This window comes from Rhipicephalus sanguineus, chromosome 6 (assembly GCF_013339695.2).
Source record: "Rhipicephalus sanguineus isolate Rsan-2018 chromosome 6, BIME_Rsan_1.4, whole genome shotgun sequence".
NCBI lineage: Eukaryota > Metazoa > Arthropoda > Arachnida > Ixodida > Ixodidae > Rhipicephalus > Rhipicephalus sanguineus.
The window spans coordinates 86,706,109-86,720,740 of NC_051181.1; the positions used below are offsets into that span (position 1 = coordinate 86,706,109).

At 46.2% G+C, this 14,632-nt stretch overlaps 1 protein-coding gene across 1 annotated transcript in view; it reads left to right on the forward strand.

The window, feature by feature from the left end:
• Positions 1-14,632, forward strand: part of LOC119397397 (glutamate receptor ionotropic, kainate 2) — a 44,569-nt gene that overhangs the window by 12,681 nt on the left and 17,256 nt on the right. The window contains exons 3-7 of the mRNA XM_049416552.1: positions 2,612-2,875; positions 7,724-7,908; positions 8,541-8,594; positions 9,518-9,694; positions 13,505-13,669. Of these exons, the coding sequence (XP_049272509.1) occupies positions 2,612-2,875; positions 7,724-7,908; positions 8,541-8,594; positions 9,518-9,694; positions 13,505-13,669 (845 nt within the window). The remainder of the gene's footprint in view (positions 1-2,611; positions 2,876-7,723; positions 7,909-8,540; positions 8,595-9,517; positions 9,695-13,504; positions 13,670-14,632) is intronic.

The window sequence follows — 14,632 nt, forward strand, 5'->3', positions numbered from 1 at the left end:
CGACAATGTCTCCGGTGGGCGGTCTTGGCTACATCGCGGTGGTCGGGTTCGACCACGCTGCAACTTGTTTGGGAGACCTGCCCGAAGAGCCTCTGGTGGGCGACACTGGTCGAATCGCTGTAGCCGGTCTCGACCACGCTGGGGCTTAGCCTGAAACTTTGCGGACGCTGTCTTTGAAGGTTGGTCTCGGCCATACTGCGACATTGCACGGGAAGCTGGCTCGTATGTCTTTGGTTGACGAAATTGGCTCTTTCGCGGTAGTCGACGTTGCCTGCAACGATGCGGCTTGGCTCGTCGATCTGCCGTAAGTGGGTCTGGTGGGCGACCCTGGCTGTGATGCAGCGGTCGTCGCACGCCAAGCAGACACTCGCTGTGCCGCCTCAGCTTGACGCTCTGGTCTTTATCTGCGTTTGCGTGCAAAGCCGGCGAACACTTGCGCAACGCCGAACGCGTGCGAACTCGGACAGGCAGCGGGGCGGGATCGTCGTGATTCGACAGAGCAGCCTCTCCCTCAATATCACCGTACTTTTTTGCTCTGTGGTGACTGTCCGAACGACTTGCATTGGCTTCTGCAAGTGAAACGCTCGCACACTCGGCCAATGACTGCCGCGATTTCCGGGGCTGTGACTTCCCAGTGAGGGTCGAATCTGGAGTGGCGGTTCGTTCATCGCTTCCAACTTGTTGCGAGGAAACTGACGTCCCACAGCAGGCCGACGGCTCCGTGCTCTCTAGTGCTGACCAGCTTAGAGGCCGCGTCGGCGGCCGCTGTGAATGGGGTGTGGTCTCGGCGTCTATACGGGATGGTATGGTGTCAGATACTGATGCAAGAAGTGGTGCGCCTGGTTTCTGAGGTATGTGCGTACCAGGACAGGTTGTCAAACTGCCTGCCGGTGAGCTACAATGCACAGTTGCAGCCTCGAGGTGGTCCTCCTCCTTAGTTTCATCCTCGGTAGCAGTCAGGTTGGACTCGGTGCTCGCATAGGAGTTATAAAGATTCCGTCCAAAAGCAGCTATGAGCTTGTTGCTCCATTCCGCCCAGGACTGCTGCTGCACGCCTTCGTATCGATGCCACGCCGCGGCACCATTCCGAAGGCGGTCAATTGCCACGCACCATTTCTGTTGGTCCGTCCACGCTTGGCGAGCTCCAAGAGCGTTGACGGTGGCCACCCAATGGTCGGCGTCGTCCTGGAAGCCGCGGAACTCCGGTAGTTCGCAGGCAGCCGGTGATGGTGATACGGCAGCCGAAACTCCGGAGCATGACGACGCCAAGCAGCCAAGTTGGTATGAAAGCTCCGTGAGGGCATTGAGGAACTTTCTGCGGCTCTCGGGTGAGGTCTTTTCCTGGTCTTGTGAGGCAGCTTCAGCTAAAAGGGCATCCAATGTGCACAATGAAGGTATAGCGGCCGGACACATCTCGGAGCACGGCGCTATCCAGCCGTTAATCTCGTCGCGGAGGTGTGCGATGGCACAGAACAGCTCCGCGGCGCTCTCGGATGAGGCGCAGAAAGCGCGAGAGCTCACGTCCGCGGAGTATGCGGCGGTAGCAATACGCCCGACGGCAACATCCACGTCCAAAGAAGCCTGAACGGCATCCCTTGGGTGCTCACGCGTTGGGGCAGTCCTGGGCACGGAGTGCATGTCACGGGAAACGTATGAGACGTTCCCAGACGACAGGAGACCGTGGGGATTCACAGGCGAAAGTGGTAGCAAGGTTCCTGGAAGGTCGTACGCTGGAACAACCGAAGAGGCATGGACGCCGTCCGCGCATGATTCGATAAGTAGCTGCAGCAGCGGTCGAGTCGTGGAGTCCATGATAGAGGAAGCGTGGACGGCGTTCCTTAGATGGATAGACCCGCGCTGCCGATGACCCTCGAGGACACGTGGCTTCCGCTTCAAGGTTCGACTGACGTCGGAGGCTGCGCCATTGTGATGCCGAGAAACAAGACACATAGACACAACGCCTGTTCAATAGGCCGGCTGTTCTAATCTAAACTTCATCTTTCTCTGCTTCGCCGTAGCCGCCCGCGCGCCAGCGTCGGTGCCGCTTTTCGTCATCACAATATATATATATATATATATATATATATATATATATATATATATATATATATATATGTATATATATATACACATTCCATGACATGGAGAGCAGAGCAGAAGCTCATCGCGAAATCGTCGGATATGCCAGCGAAAACACAATATACCTTTATATTTCCTTCAACATATAAACAGGTATAACATGTTCAAAAAAAGCAAGCAAATGCCGTTTTTGCCTTTATCAACAGCGCACTGATGCATGTTAACCCACTTAGGTCCTATTTACAGGTGTTAGCCCAGTGGTGCGTTGGCTACGCCTTTTTTCTGGTGTCCACCTTCTTCTGTAAAACATTAGGCAATTACTCCTTCAATATAGATTGTATTTGCACGTTATGTACGTACCTGTAAACGTGCAATCGATCTACGGGATAGTGGTCAGGGCGGACAATGAATTTGCGGAGCCACTCTGGTCGATGTCTCCGTAATCCGCTTGGTGCTTTGTTACCCCGAGTTCAAGACTGCCCTGCGGCAATTAGATAGCGCCAATACCATTTGTTTCCTTGTCTCGAGGCAGTGTGCAGACTCCTAGAGAAGGGTGTCGTAGCAGTGCTGGGACCACGCAAGCAAGAACCGGCGTCACTGGTCAGCAGCGCTTGCATTGGGCACCGTGTACCGCACGTGTACTTGTCCCAGGAATTTCAGCCTAACGCCGACGTCAACGCGGCTTCGGCGTCCCTTAGCATGGCGCCATCTCACTTCGAATTGGACAACGCACTCCAGGATTTGGTGAAGGCTCAACGATGGAAGAGCTTCACTATTGTCTACGAAAATCCAGAAGGTGAGTGCGGCAGCTGATATCTTTTTTTTATTGCGGATCACTCATTGGTAGCCTGCCCACAAGGTTCCACGAAATCTCAAAAATTTCGCCAGATTTTTTGGTCACCGTAAACAAATCCACCCGCAGGTATTCTTACCGCGACAAATATACGGAAAAGAGGGCGCAATTCTTTTAACCCATATATGCACCAAACGCAGAAATTATGACAAAACAAATATTTTCTTTCACTAAAAGTGTACTTCTACCCTAAAAAGAAAGCACGAGTTCTTTATTCATTGCCAGGTAAACGCAACACTGTTTTTCAAGCCGTCCTATACATATAGGACACTGGGCATTAGGGGTGCTATGTGCGGGTGTGGTAAGCCGTGAAACATTTCACGTGCACAGCGACATTGCACTTATACCTCTCCCTGACGTCTTTTACACAAACCATGCGTTTGCCCGGAGAAAGCGGTCGGCACGCGGCAGCATGAAAAGCAAGCAATGTCTAGGCTTGCACACGTTGAGAATGAGTCCTGCGTGATGTGCTCTAGGTGGCCCTAGACATCAGCTAAAGAAATAGCGATGTTAGAGTGCATCAAAGAAGCGTCCTATATGTAGGACACTTGGGCAGATATGGGTTAATAAGACAAACTCATCTATGCCTGCTTTCTCGGCACTTGATATTCTTACGTATACACCGCGGAACCCTCATCGGCAAAGCGCAGCTTAGTATTTCACTATCTTCTTTATGGGATCGCTCTCGCGGTCACCTCAAATCGATGTTCTGTAACCCAATTAATGTGTATCCGCATGTGCGACGAGACATTCCTTGGTGGTAAAGTATGTCTTGGGTTCCGTCAATGCATGTGAATTATTTCTTTATAAAGGGTCGATTGCTCTTGGTGTCGCAAATGAAGAGAATGAACGGTTGAAACATGTCGCTTCCGAAACACTTTGCACCATTATGATATACGAATTTTATTGTACGTTCGTTTTGTATGAATGGATCCACACCTTCCCTAGCAAGAGAATCATGATGATTGCGACAATACGGAGAAAGGAAAGACTAATTTGCTTTCTCTTGCACTAAGTTTACAAATCCTACGTTTGCATCCGGAAATAATTCTTCAGTATCTGCGTGCACGCAAAACTAGACTATTTCGCTGCTGTTTGTTACTTTATTGGTGAGCACTATAATAATAGTAATTGTTGGAGCTTCGCGTCCCAAATCCACGGTATGGTTATGAGCGACGCGGTAGTGGAAGGCTCCGGAATTTTACCATCTGGCGTTATTTTACGTGCACCTATATCTAAGTACACGGTTTCACTTTTCAGCGCACAAGCGAACAATTAAGGACGAAAAGCGACGTGGACACAGCGCTGACTTCAAACATTTGCTTTGTTTTCCACAGTGGTAGTACACGCACACAAACACGCACACACACGCACACACACGCACACACACACACACACACACACACACACACACACACACACACACACACACACACATATATATATATATGTGTATTTCACTATCTTAGTAGTGGTACTGTATATATATATATATATATATATATATATATATATATATATATATATATATATATATATATATATATATATATATATATACACAACTTCGGAAAATAACGCATATGTTGGAAGTCAGCGCTGTGCGCGCGTCGCTTTTCGTCCTAGTTGGTTTGTGCGCTTGTGCGCTCAAAAATGAAACATGAATTACCAACATGTCCAAGGACACGCTCTTTTAAGTACACGAGCCTCTAGCGTTTCTCATATGTCGAAGTGCGCCTACCGCTGCCGGGGTTCGATCCCACGATCCTTCGGGTCAGCAGTCGAGCACTATAACCACTAGAAGACCGCAGGTGACCACTCTACCTTGAACCAGGCAATCCATTAGAAAATAAAACACGCGAATAATTAGTCACTTTACAGTCTGATCGTGAAGTCTTAGAGGAAATCTTTTGGGTCCATGCTTTCCATAGACTTGGTAACTATGGATTTATAGACGAGCAATGAATAGATACTCCAAGTAAGACATCGGACGAGAAAGGCGTTCTGTGTCGTCGCTCTTGAATGTTTCCCGCTAGGCTTGTGGCAAGCCTGCGCCTGAGTCTTTGTTACTTAATGGCGGTTCGTACCTGGTTCTGATGCCGAAAAGCTTGGGAAAGTACTGCACATTGTAGTTGTTGAATATGTATGGCGCAATGTTTATATGAAAGTTGTAAATAAAGTATTATTTTGCTGCATTGGGGCTGGGTACCTCGAACATCAAAGCTTCAACTCGTCTAACACAGTACCACGCTAAGGCACTCGTCGGAACACAGCGCAATAGAAGACGAGAACAAAGAAGGGCGAGGCACTGGCAGCGCTATAGTGTACTAGAAGGCAGCGCTGTCAGTGTCGCCCTTCTTTGTCCTCGTCTGCTATTGCACTGTGGTCCTTCCAATTTTTTACGAACACGCTCAAGCTTCTGCGTTAAACCTGATAAGGCATTGTGATTGCGTATTCGCACGAGTATAGGTGTTTAGCGCATCGGGAGTAAAAGATACATCAGTGCCGTACTATCTGACGTCATGCCTGCCCACGACTCTATGATTATACTTTACAGATGCAGGCATGAAGATGCGCAGGTGCTATTTTTTTAATTTATGAGAATATAAGTGTCCTAGCCTACAAACTAGCTCAAATTACGATGAGCAACAATGGCTCAGCCCTCTGGAACTCCTGTTGTCTATGACCCAGATTTTTGCATCTTTGTCTTTTTTGTTAAACGTTCATTGCACAATATTTCTTTACGTACGTGAAAACCCAAGCACGATGCACTCTCTATATACAGAAATAGCAGTTGTGATTTTGCGCAAGTGTGATCCGGGAACCAATAGTGTCTCCCTGGCCCGTCCACAGACCTGTAGATCTAAACGCTCTCTCCCGAAGCACGAAAGCGGGATCAGAAGAGCGCTTTTGCCGAGTCCCCTGAGCATGTGGTTCTTAAGCCGCAGGCGAAATAGCGGATGATGTAAGCACCACCCCGTCGCGCATTCAGTAGAGACTTTATCCGCCTCGAAAAGAGTGCGTGGAAGGCGACGCACACGGAGGGATTAGAGTATTATTAAGACAGAAAGTTGACCTAGATTGTAAGGATTCATGATAAAAGCAGGTAGGCGTGCAGACAAGGACACAGCAGTAGAGATTAGGGTAACGCAAACGGTGTTCTTGTTGTCCTGACCTCTTCTCTTGTGTCCGTGTTTTCACGCTCACCTTATTTTATCTGGGATTAGAGTGCGCTTTCTCTGACGGTGGAGCGATTCGCGGAGTGAAAGGATAAAGTTGGGGTATGTGGAGAATTTTCTGGAGCGAAATCACAACGCACATTTTTGCAAATTATTGTAGGACAAGCTGCTGTTAAGGGTCGGATAATACACTTTCACAGCGAAGACGTGCACAATGAGTGGACGTAAGTTCTGAAGATTGCGTGCCGTCGGGCAAAACCTTGTGGTCTTGCTCGAAGCCTCTATGCCGATGAGTGAGCCAGTGCAGGGGCCAAATACGCTTGTTATTATTTTTGTTTTTGCAGCGCATTGGCAGCTTTAGCCGTGATTAGATCGCACTCTGTTATTTTCTTGTTTCCATGAATTTGGCAGCATCCTAACTTCGTTGATTAGATGTTTAGAGCTGCTCCCCGGAAGTTTGTGGCCATATATTATTTATTCGCGCCTTAACAAGAAAAATATAGTCTCGGCTTTCATAAAAGCACGAGAAAAGAGCCTTTCAAGAAGCCGCCCAAACTCGTAAGTGAAGCGATCAAAGTGAGGCTCGTCCCATCACCTCCCCACTAGGACAAATAAAGAAAAAAAAAAACTGAGCACCAAGCCACTTTGCAGTATATCTGTTGGAAATATCGTCACTGGAATTATATTGCAATAAATTTAGTTATTCTGTGTGTACCTTTCCCACGAATCTCTATTTGCGGAACTCAAAGAAGTGGAATATTCTGAGTCGCTTATAACATATCTGAAATGATCACTAGCAGCATCATATTTCATATTTGTAATGGACCATGACATCCCGTCATGTGATCTTCTTGTTCTCCTTTCCGCATCAAGCAACATCACGATTTGTCTGCAAGCCTACCACACCGCGCAATCATTCGTAATCCTCGATAACTTGCTTCTTGCCTCAGACACCCGCAACATTACTCTATAATTCACAACAACCACCTTATCCGCGTATCACACGACCTGTCCGACTTTATTTCTTAGTCTATGGAGGCTAAAATGTTTGAGGCGCGTGTACTTAGGTTTAGGTGCACGTTAAAGAACCCCAGGTCGTCAAAATTCCCGGAGCCCTCCACTACGGCGTCCCTCATAATGATATAGCAGTTTTGGGACGTTAGACCCTAGATATTATTATTTTATTACTGTTATTTCTTAGTCTACTAAAAAAAATTGCTGCACCCGTGTCATGCTCTTTACATATTCCACGTGTCCTACTTAGTCTTAAGGTTGCGTTCATTGCTTTTTTTTATTTCATTTGTAGCTTCCCGCACTTCGACAACCTTTTAAAGCGCCCGTCCCGTTTACGTGCCTCTTTCTTCTGCATTTGTTCCGTCGCGCTTTTTATAATGCTTAAGTTCAGCCCTTCAAAGATACCACGTCGCCCTCCAAGTTTCTGCTGCCGTGCAACAGTAGCGACAGCCTGCGCCAGTTGTACGTATTTCAGGAGTTACGGAGAACCGCCTTTCGCAGAATGCGTGCTTCTGTATTTTTCTCGATGCTAGTTTTATCAAAGGCTCACCGAATCAGTGAAGCGATTACCATTTTTCTTCCTCTATCGAATTCTCAGCGTTGGTGCGGCTGCGCGGCCTCTTACACTTGACTCAGCCTGGCGGTCTTCCTATTCCGGTGTCTCTGCGGCTACTTCCGGACAAGACGGATCCTCGGATCGTTCTGCGGGAGATCGCCAAGAATGGCGAAAGCAACATTGTGCTCGACGTGGCTACGCACAAGCTGGGAGATTTGCTGAGACATGTAAGGGAACTGTTATGTTTTTATAGCAGTAAAGCCTGTTCTTTTTTATTATCTCAATGTGGGCTTTTTTTACTTAGTATTTGAGCCATACCGCAAGCTGTGGCACTAGTTTCCAATGATGATGATGATGATGATGATGATGATGATGATGATGCAAACTTTATTGGGGTCCAGAGAAGACGCAGGGGAGACCCCGCGCCACCCGGCTAGTCCCACGCAGGGACCAATCACCGAGTTTCCAATCACCGAGTTTAAACTACCGACCACTCTAAAGAATAACTATCTCTGATTATCATCCCTCGTCATTATTTATCTCGTCCTAATTTAAGGGAATAGTAAAGTGAAATATACCTTTGAAATATACCTTAACTTTGGTATTTTTCCTACCTTGTGGTGCTTGGTGTACTTTCCGTGTTCAAGATAGACAGCGAAATTCAGATTTTTCTTGTGTTTTTGGCCCTATCTGTATTTGCGCAGTGACTGCTAGTGTGTCATGTATGTTTGCCTTGAGACACTTCCGCAATCAGCTTTCAATCAATATCCCAGACCGAAATTCTAAACGTCTTCCCGCTCACTTGACTAATATAAAAACACATCGTCTGCCCTCAAATAATATGAGAATCTATTTTCAGGCACAAAGAATGGGAATCGTTAACGAGTACCACAACTTCATTGTCACCACACTGGTGAGTATCAAGGACGGGTTTTCGATTTGAAAATGTTAACCTGGTTGTCACGTACCTCTGGATGTCGTGGTATTGACCAAAAAAATTAATATAGGAGGTGCAATTATAATCCTCATTGTCAAAGCTGAATCTACGGAGTTGTTTGTCGATAACCCTGCACTGATTTCAAAGAACAGACCTTTCCGGCCTGAGGTGTGCGAAAAAGATTTCGTTTGAGTTCCGGGTCCACAAAGAGTACCGCAAACTTTAAAATATTTATTTATATGCAGGAGCCCTCGCGGTGCCCACCCACATCTATATTTAAAGACGACAGTGTTTTTCTTCAACAAATAATATAAATTAATAATATGCAGGTTTACAAAAGCCCACCATGCCCACCATCCCATTGCTGTTTTCCTTAGCGTCATTTATGCTCCCATTTCATGTCTAGCACTACAAATGTCCACAACAGAATGTCGCTTCCGACTGCTTGATTTATCATGCTGTCATATGAGGATACAGATCTGGTCAACCAGCGGTTGACTAGATCCCGACATGACGGCACGATATATCTATTTCTGTCGTGTCGTGACACTTTCATCCTTATGATTCGCGCCCGATTCCATGTATGTACATTGCTGCCTTTTCAAGCTAAACAGTTGGTATAACTATTCCGATCCGATAAAATTACACGTTCTGACAGTTCTACACATGCTTACGCGAAACAAAAATTCGCATAAATCAAACTCTGTCACCAATTAAATCTGAACAAGATGTTCTGTACTTGGCGTGTCTGAACCGCCAAAGAACAATCAATTCTACTAGGGAACACAAGTCGACTAAAAGCGTGTAAAAAATTTCGAGAAAGAATGACGTGGCATTGTTTGACCATGATTACAAGTTCGGCGTTCTGATGATCGAGACTAAGTCGCTGGTCGTCGCAGGACCTCCACAGTGTGGACCTAACAGACCTACAGAACTCTGGGACCAATTTGACCGGTTTTATGCTTCTCAAGAGAGAGCTCTGGGAACAGGACATCGGAGCGGTACGTGAGAAGTACACAAAAACTGGCTTATACCCACTATTCTTAACACATCGGGAATCTTGGAAGCGAATAAGGGTGAGTTGTTGAAGCAGTCTATTTTCTCAGTGGAGTTTACCCACTTCGCCGTAGTTGCTATAAGTTTCAAGTTGCGCCTCAAGTGCACCTCTAAATATAGTGAATATATGATCTTATTGAATTGTTTTACATGCATCAATAGCTATCTCTATCTCTCTTGTTGATGAAACTAAGAAAAATACGCCATGAAAGCCTCGGTGGACCCCGGCATAAAACACTTTCGTGTTAAAGATGCCGATCAATTGAGCTGCTTTCAGGAAATACTTTTTTTAAGTAAGAGTAAAATGCATTGAACATTCTTAACAGTCATGAGAAATAATATAGTGCACTGAAACCCGGATATATCGGAAGTAGGTACGTATATTGATGAACTTTCAATATGAAACATTTCTAGCGCCTTCATTGAGATAACTCATATATATCAAAAACGTCCACCGCCACTTTATAGAGGAGGGGGCTACGCCGCCGTCAGGAAAAGCGTACGTGGGGCTCGCTTCTACTAGCGGGACGGCGATCACTTTTCACGTCTAAACAGATATTCACACCGATGAAACTGCACTCTTTCGGCAGGTGCTGCGAAGCGAGGCATCGAATCTGAGTAAAAAATCGTGCCCTGGAGGAGAAATAAGTGAGCTAATAACACGTCTTCAAATATCCATAGCCAACGTAGCAAGAGCATTATTTATGCTCTCTAAAGAAGCTCACCTAAGCGCCATTGCCGTAGAGTAATGCATTGTGACTGAACATACCAGGTGGACAAATCAGCATTCTAATGCCGAAAAACCGTGCTGTGAAAAGTGATATCTGTTGCTGCTACCTTGGATATAATGGCACAAATAGCTCGAGCACCCAGTTTTTATAGCACTAGACTAAAGAATATTAATATGTCCTTACATTAAAGGCTCAAAGTTGGCGAGTGAGTTCGTTTATATTAGTGGTCAGAGGGCAGCGCAGCGGGGATGCGAACACTTAGGGAGAGAACTACAGAGGACTCAGCGCCTGTCCGAAGTACTTTCGTTACTTTGTAATAGAATGCCGCGGGCACTGCTCTTGGGCACGAATACTATTGCGTTTTTCTATCATTTCTTTTGCATAAAAACGTCTTATGGACGACTAATTATGAATTAACGTATTTTGACCGTTTTCGCAGTCCTGCCTGGGTTGAAAAGGAACTATACATCTTCCGGATTTCGCATAAATAATACAGCACATGCGACGTGCCGTTTTGGAATCTGTTTTCAGCCAAGCATCTTCACATCATCTTGGTTTCTGTGACTCGGCTTCTTTTACCCCTCCTTTGTTACCAAGAATGATGCTAGCGATGTACACTGTCAATTTTTATGAAAGGGAACACGCGAGCGCGTGGCCCGCGAGCTCCGGCGGCTGCTTGCAGCGCCTTCAGGCGTGCGCGAGAGCAACCACGGTATCTTTTCGCGTCATCTAGTGGAGAATAAAACAACCAGTCATGGGTAATATGCAACCAGCTGCAAGATTGCAACCCCCTCCCCCTTCAAGGCGATTACACAAGAGGCCGGGCCAGCGGCGTGTCGTCTGCTGCTCGTAAACTGCGTTTGGCACGCGGGCGCAATCGAAACGCGGAAGCTCTGTCGCTTGGCTTTCGCGCGTTACACTTCGGCCGATTTAGATTTAAGCGACAGCGGTTCAGTCAGGTAAATTTTCGTTGCTGGTTTCCGGTTTTCAAATCTCGCATCGAATGCTGTCGAAAACATTTTTCTGAGTAGAATCCCACTTAGCGGAGAACGTGTCACCTGTCGTTACAAAATGTACTGGCAAGTCTGCGCTCGATGCTTTAAAGTCATGCATAGTGACTTCCGCCGGGTTTGTGTTGAGAGCGCGAAATGGCGCTGCATAGCAAACAGAAGGAGAAAAGGCTTTGTCATGGTTGTAAAGATCTCGATCGATAATTATCACTAACATAAATGACGTGAGCATGAAACATGAAAAAAAAAATTCAATGAGTTTATTGAAACTGGAAAAATGTCGTCTTGCTTTTGACCCCCACATAAAAAGTAAATACACATTATGACAATTGTTAATACCTCATGGCGTCACCATTTGCGGCCATAACAGCTGCCATTCTAGCTGGTAGGGATTGATAAAGAGCGGCCGTTAGGGACGTGTCCCTTCTCAGCTTCTCCCACTCCTCCTTAATGACAACCCAGAGGTCGCCCGCCGAGAGTCCATGCAGGGACTGGCCCGCCAGCGCGCTTTTCAAAAGTCCCCAGAAGTTCTCGATGGTGTTAAGATCTGGAGACTGGGGAGGCCAAACCCGGCGGAAGTCACTATGCATGACTTTAAAGCATCGAGCGCAGACTTGCCAGTACATTTTGTAACGACAGGTGACACGTTCTCCGCTAAGTGGGATTCTACTCAGAAAAATGTTTTCGACAGCATTCGATGCGAGATTTGAAAACCGGAAACCAGCAACGAAAATTTACCTGCCTGGACCGCTGTCGCTTAAATCTAAATCGGCCGAAGTGTAACGCGCGAAAGCCAAGCGACAGAGCTTCCGCGTTTCGATTGCGCCCGCGTGCCAAACGCAGTTTACGAGCAGCAGACGACACGCCGCTGGCCCGGCCTCTTGTGTAATCGCCTTGAAGGGGGAGGGGGTTGCAATCTTGCAGCTGGTTGCATATTACCCGTGACTGGTTGTTTTATTCGCCACTAGATGACGCGGAAAGATACCGTGGTTGCTACTCGCGCACGCCTGAAGGCGCTGCAAGCAGCCGCCGGAGCTCGCGGGCCACGCGCTCGCGTGTTCCCTTTCATAAAAATTGACAGTGTACATGATCGTATCTGATGAAACCTGCTGATGAGGTGCTCCTTAGCTTGGCTACAATGGCAATTGCACTATACACCGGAAGAGGTAAAGTGAAAACTGGAATCGGAAACAGGGATTGAACATACCATCCCGGACGTGCGCTCACATAATGTCATAAGGCATTTACGTATGATCGCGTTGGATCAGCTGCAACTTTTTTTCAAGACAAAACTACCTAGGCTGTTGCCACCTACATCAAAAACGTGGCATGATGTCGGATGTTAGGCGTTCGAAGCTACGTGCTGTTATCACCAACTTTGTACGGCGGGTCTATACGCTCGCGATTCCAAACCGCTGTGGAAAGCTCAAGCGGTGCTCCTGACGTAGGCATGTGGGCGTGATACGGTTACCTCTTTGCCGAAGCGTGGCTTCGACAAAGACGTAATGACCGCGCTGCCTTTTATTTTACGTTGAGAGAATTTTCACACTATGCAGGCGTATTGCTCCCCATTTTGTAGACACAGTCATCATGAATCCTACGAACCGCGCTTTTTTGTGTAATGCTGAAAGCTGCTGAGGAGCACGTTAAAACCTGTTATTTTTACTTAACTTGCTAAGTATTAATTACAGGATATACATGCAGAGTATTTTGCGTGCAGTGGTCCATCATAATTTGAAAATTCTATATAATTCTTTCCTGGAACTACTTAAGCAGAAATTTCTCTTTGATAAGCAGTAATTCAACACTTTTTATATTGTTATCAATGTGTTACAAGCACTTTTATTCTTTGTGCCGAATAAAACGGTAACTACACACTTCAATCTATTAGCGATGAGAATGTTGTTCGCAAATATTCTGTTCATAAAATTCAGGAAAATTCAGCAGATCAAAGTTGCTGTAAACTCTGAAAGGCGCTCGTAAAAATAATGCATGCGTGTTTGAGCGTTCCGAAATGAGCTGTTCCAATACACGTTATGCACAACATTGCAAGTGAACTACTGCAAAAGGTTCTGGTGTTTCCGTCCAGACAGACGCGGCTCTCACTCAAGATGCACTGATCATTCTTGTGCGAGCAATCCAGGGCCTAGCCAGGGCCCGCACATTGGAGGCACCACCTAGGTTCAGCTGCCGTACAAACTCCGCGGAAAGGAACCGTACTCAGTCGAATATGCTTGAGGAAGCTGTGAAAAAGGTAAGTCACTTGTTGCAAAGCTTACTTCTTTATAACAAGTGACACTACTTCTGTTACAGCATATTTTTAAACGAAAGAATTGCCATATAGGCGCTACACGTAAACAAAGAAGTTGGTTTCGTGCATATCATTATAATCATTTCAAAGGTAACAACAACTACTCTACCTGCATCATAAGGCCATCTCAGTGTGACCCTCATCTCGAAGGCTTTCATGTTAGCGTTAAAGTGTTGCGCACAATCGTTCTTACGCAGCGCCAGTATAAGCAAAATGAGGAACCCGAATGGTCCTTTATGGTAATATGCGCGCATTAAAACTCCGATATCGTTCATATTCGTTAGCGATCATGTATGTTCATTCTAGGATTAAGTATTTTCTGAGACTTTCAGTCAGAGCTATCGTGGGGCGGCTGACATCATTGCGTGCCTGTAGAGTTCCTAAAACGATCACATCACGAAGTCGTTTCATCCTTAATAGCGCTTCTCTTTACGTGGTATCATACTTAGAAGCACCTGTAGATTATCGGCAATCTGCAGTTAGTATGGCCATCCAAATTCAATTTTTACATGTTAATTGCAACAGCATTACGACCGTCTTAGTTTCTTCGGAAATACACCGGACTGTCTCCTAATTATTCAGCTATTAGACACATCGCGTCGCTCTTTGCGCTGTCCACAGATTTTCCAAGGTTTCTTGATAAAATACTGCTCTTCACTTAGGTAGTATTAGGAACCAGGCTGGAAGAAGACAACACCCATGCCTGTAAGATGTTTAATGATGGAACATATGGGATTAAATCACGCAATAATTTATCAAGTCTTGTTGGCAAAATTGTGCCACATAGACGTAATACCTCTAGCTATATAGTAGGTGTTCTTACAGTGTCATTTTTCTTGTCTTAAGCGGTCAACTGGCCGGCTGTGCTCAGGTTCAAGCTTGTGCAACCAATCACTAGCCGCATGT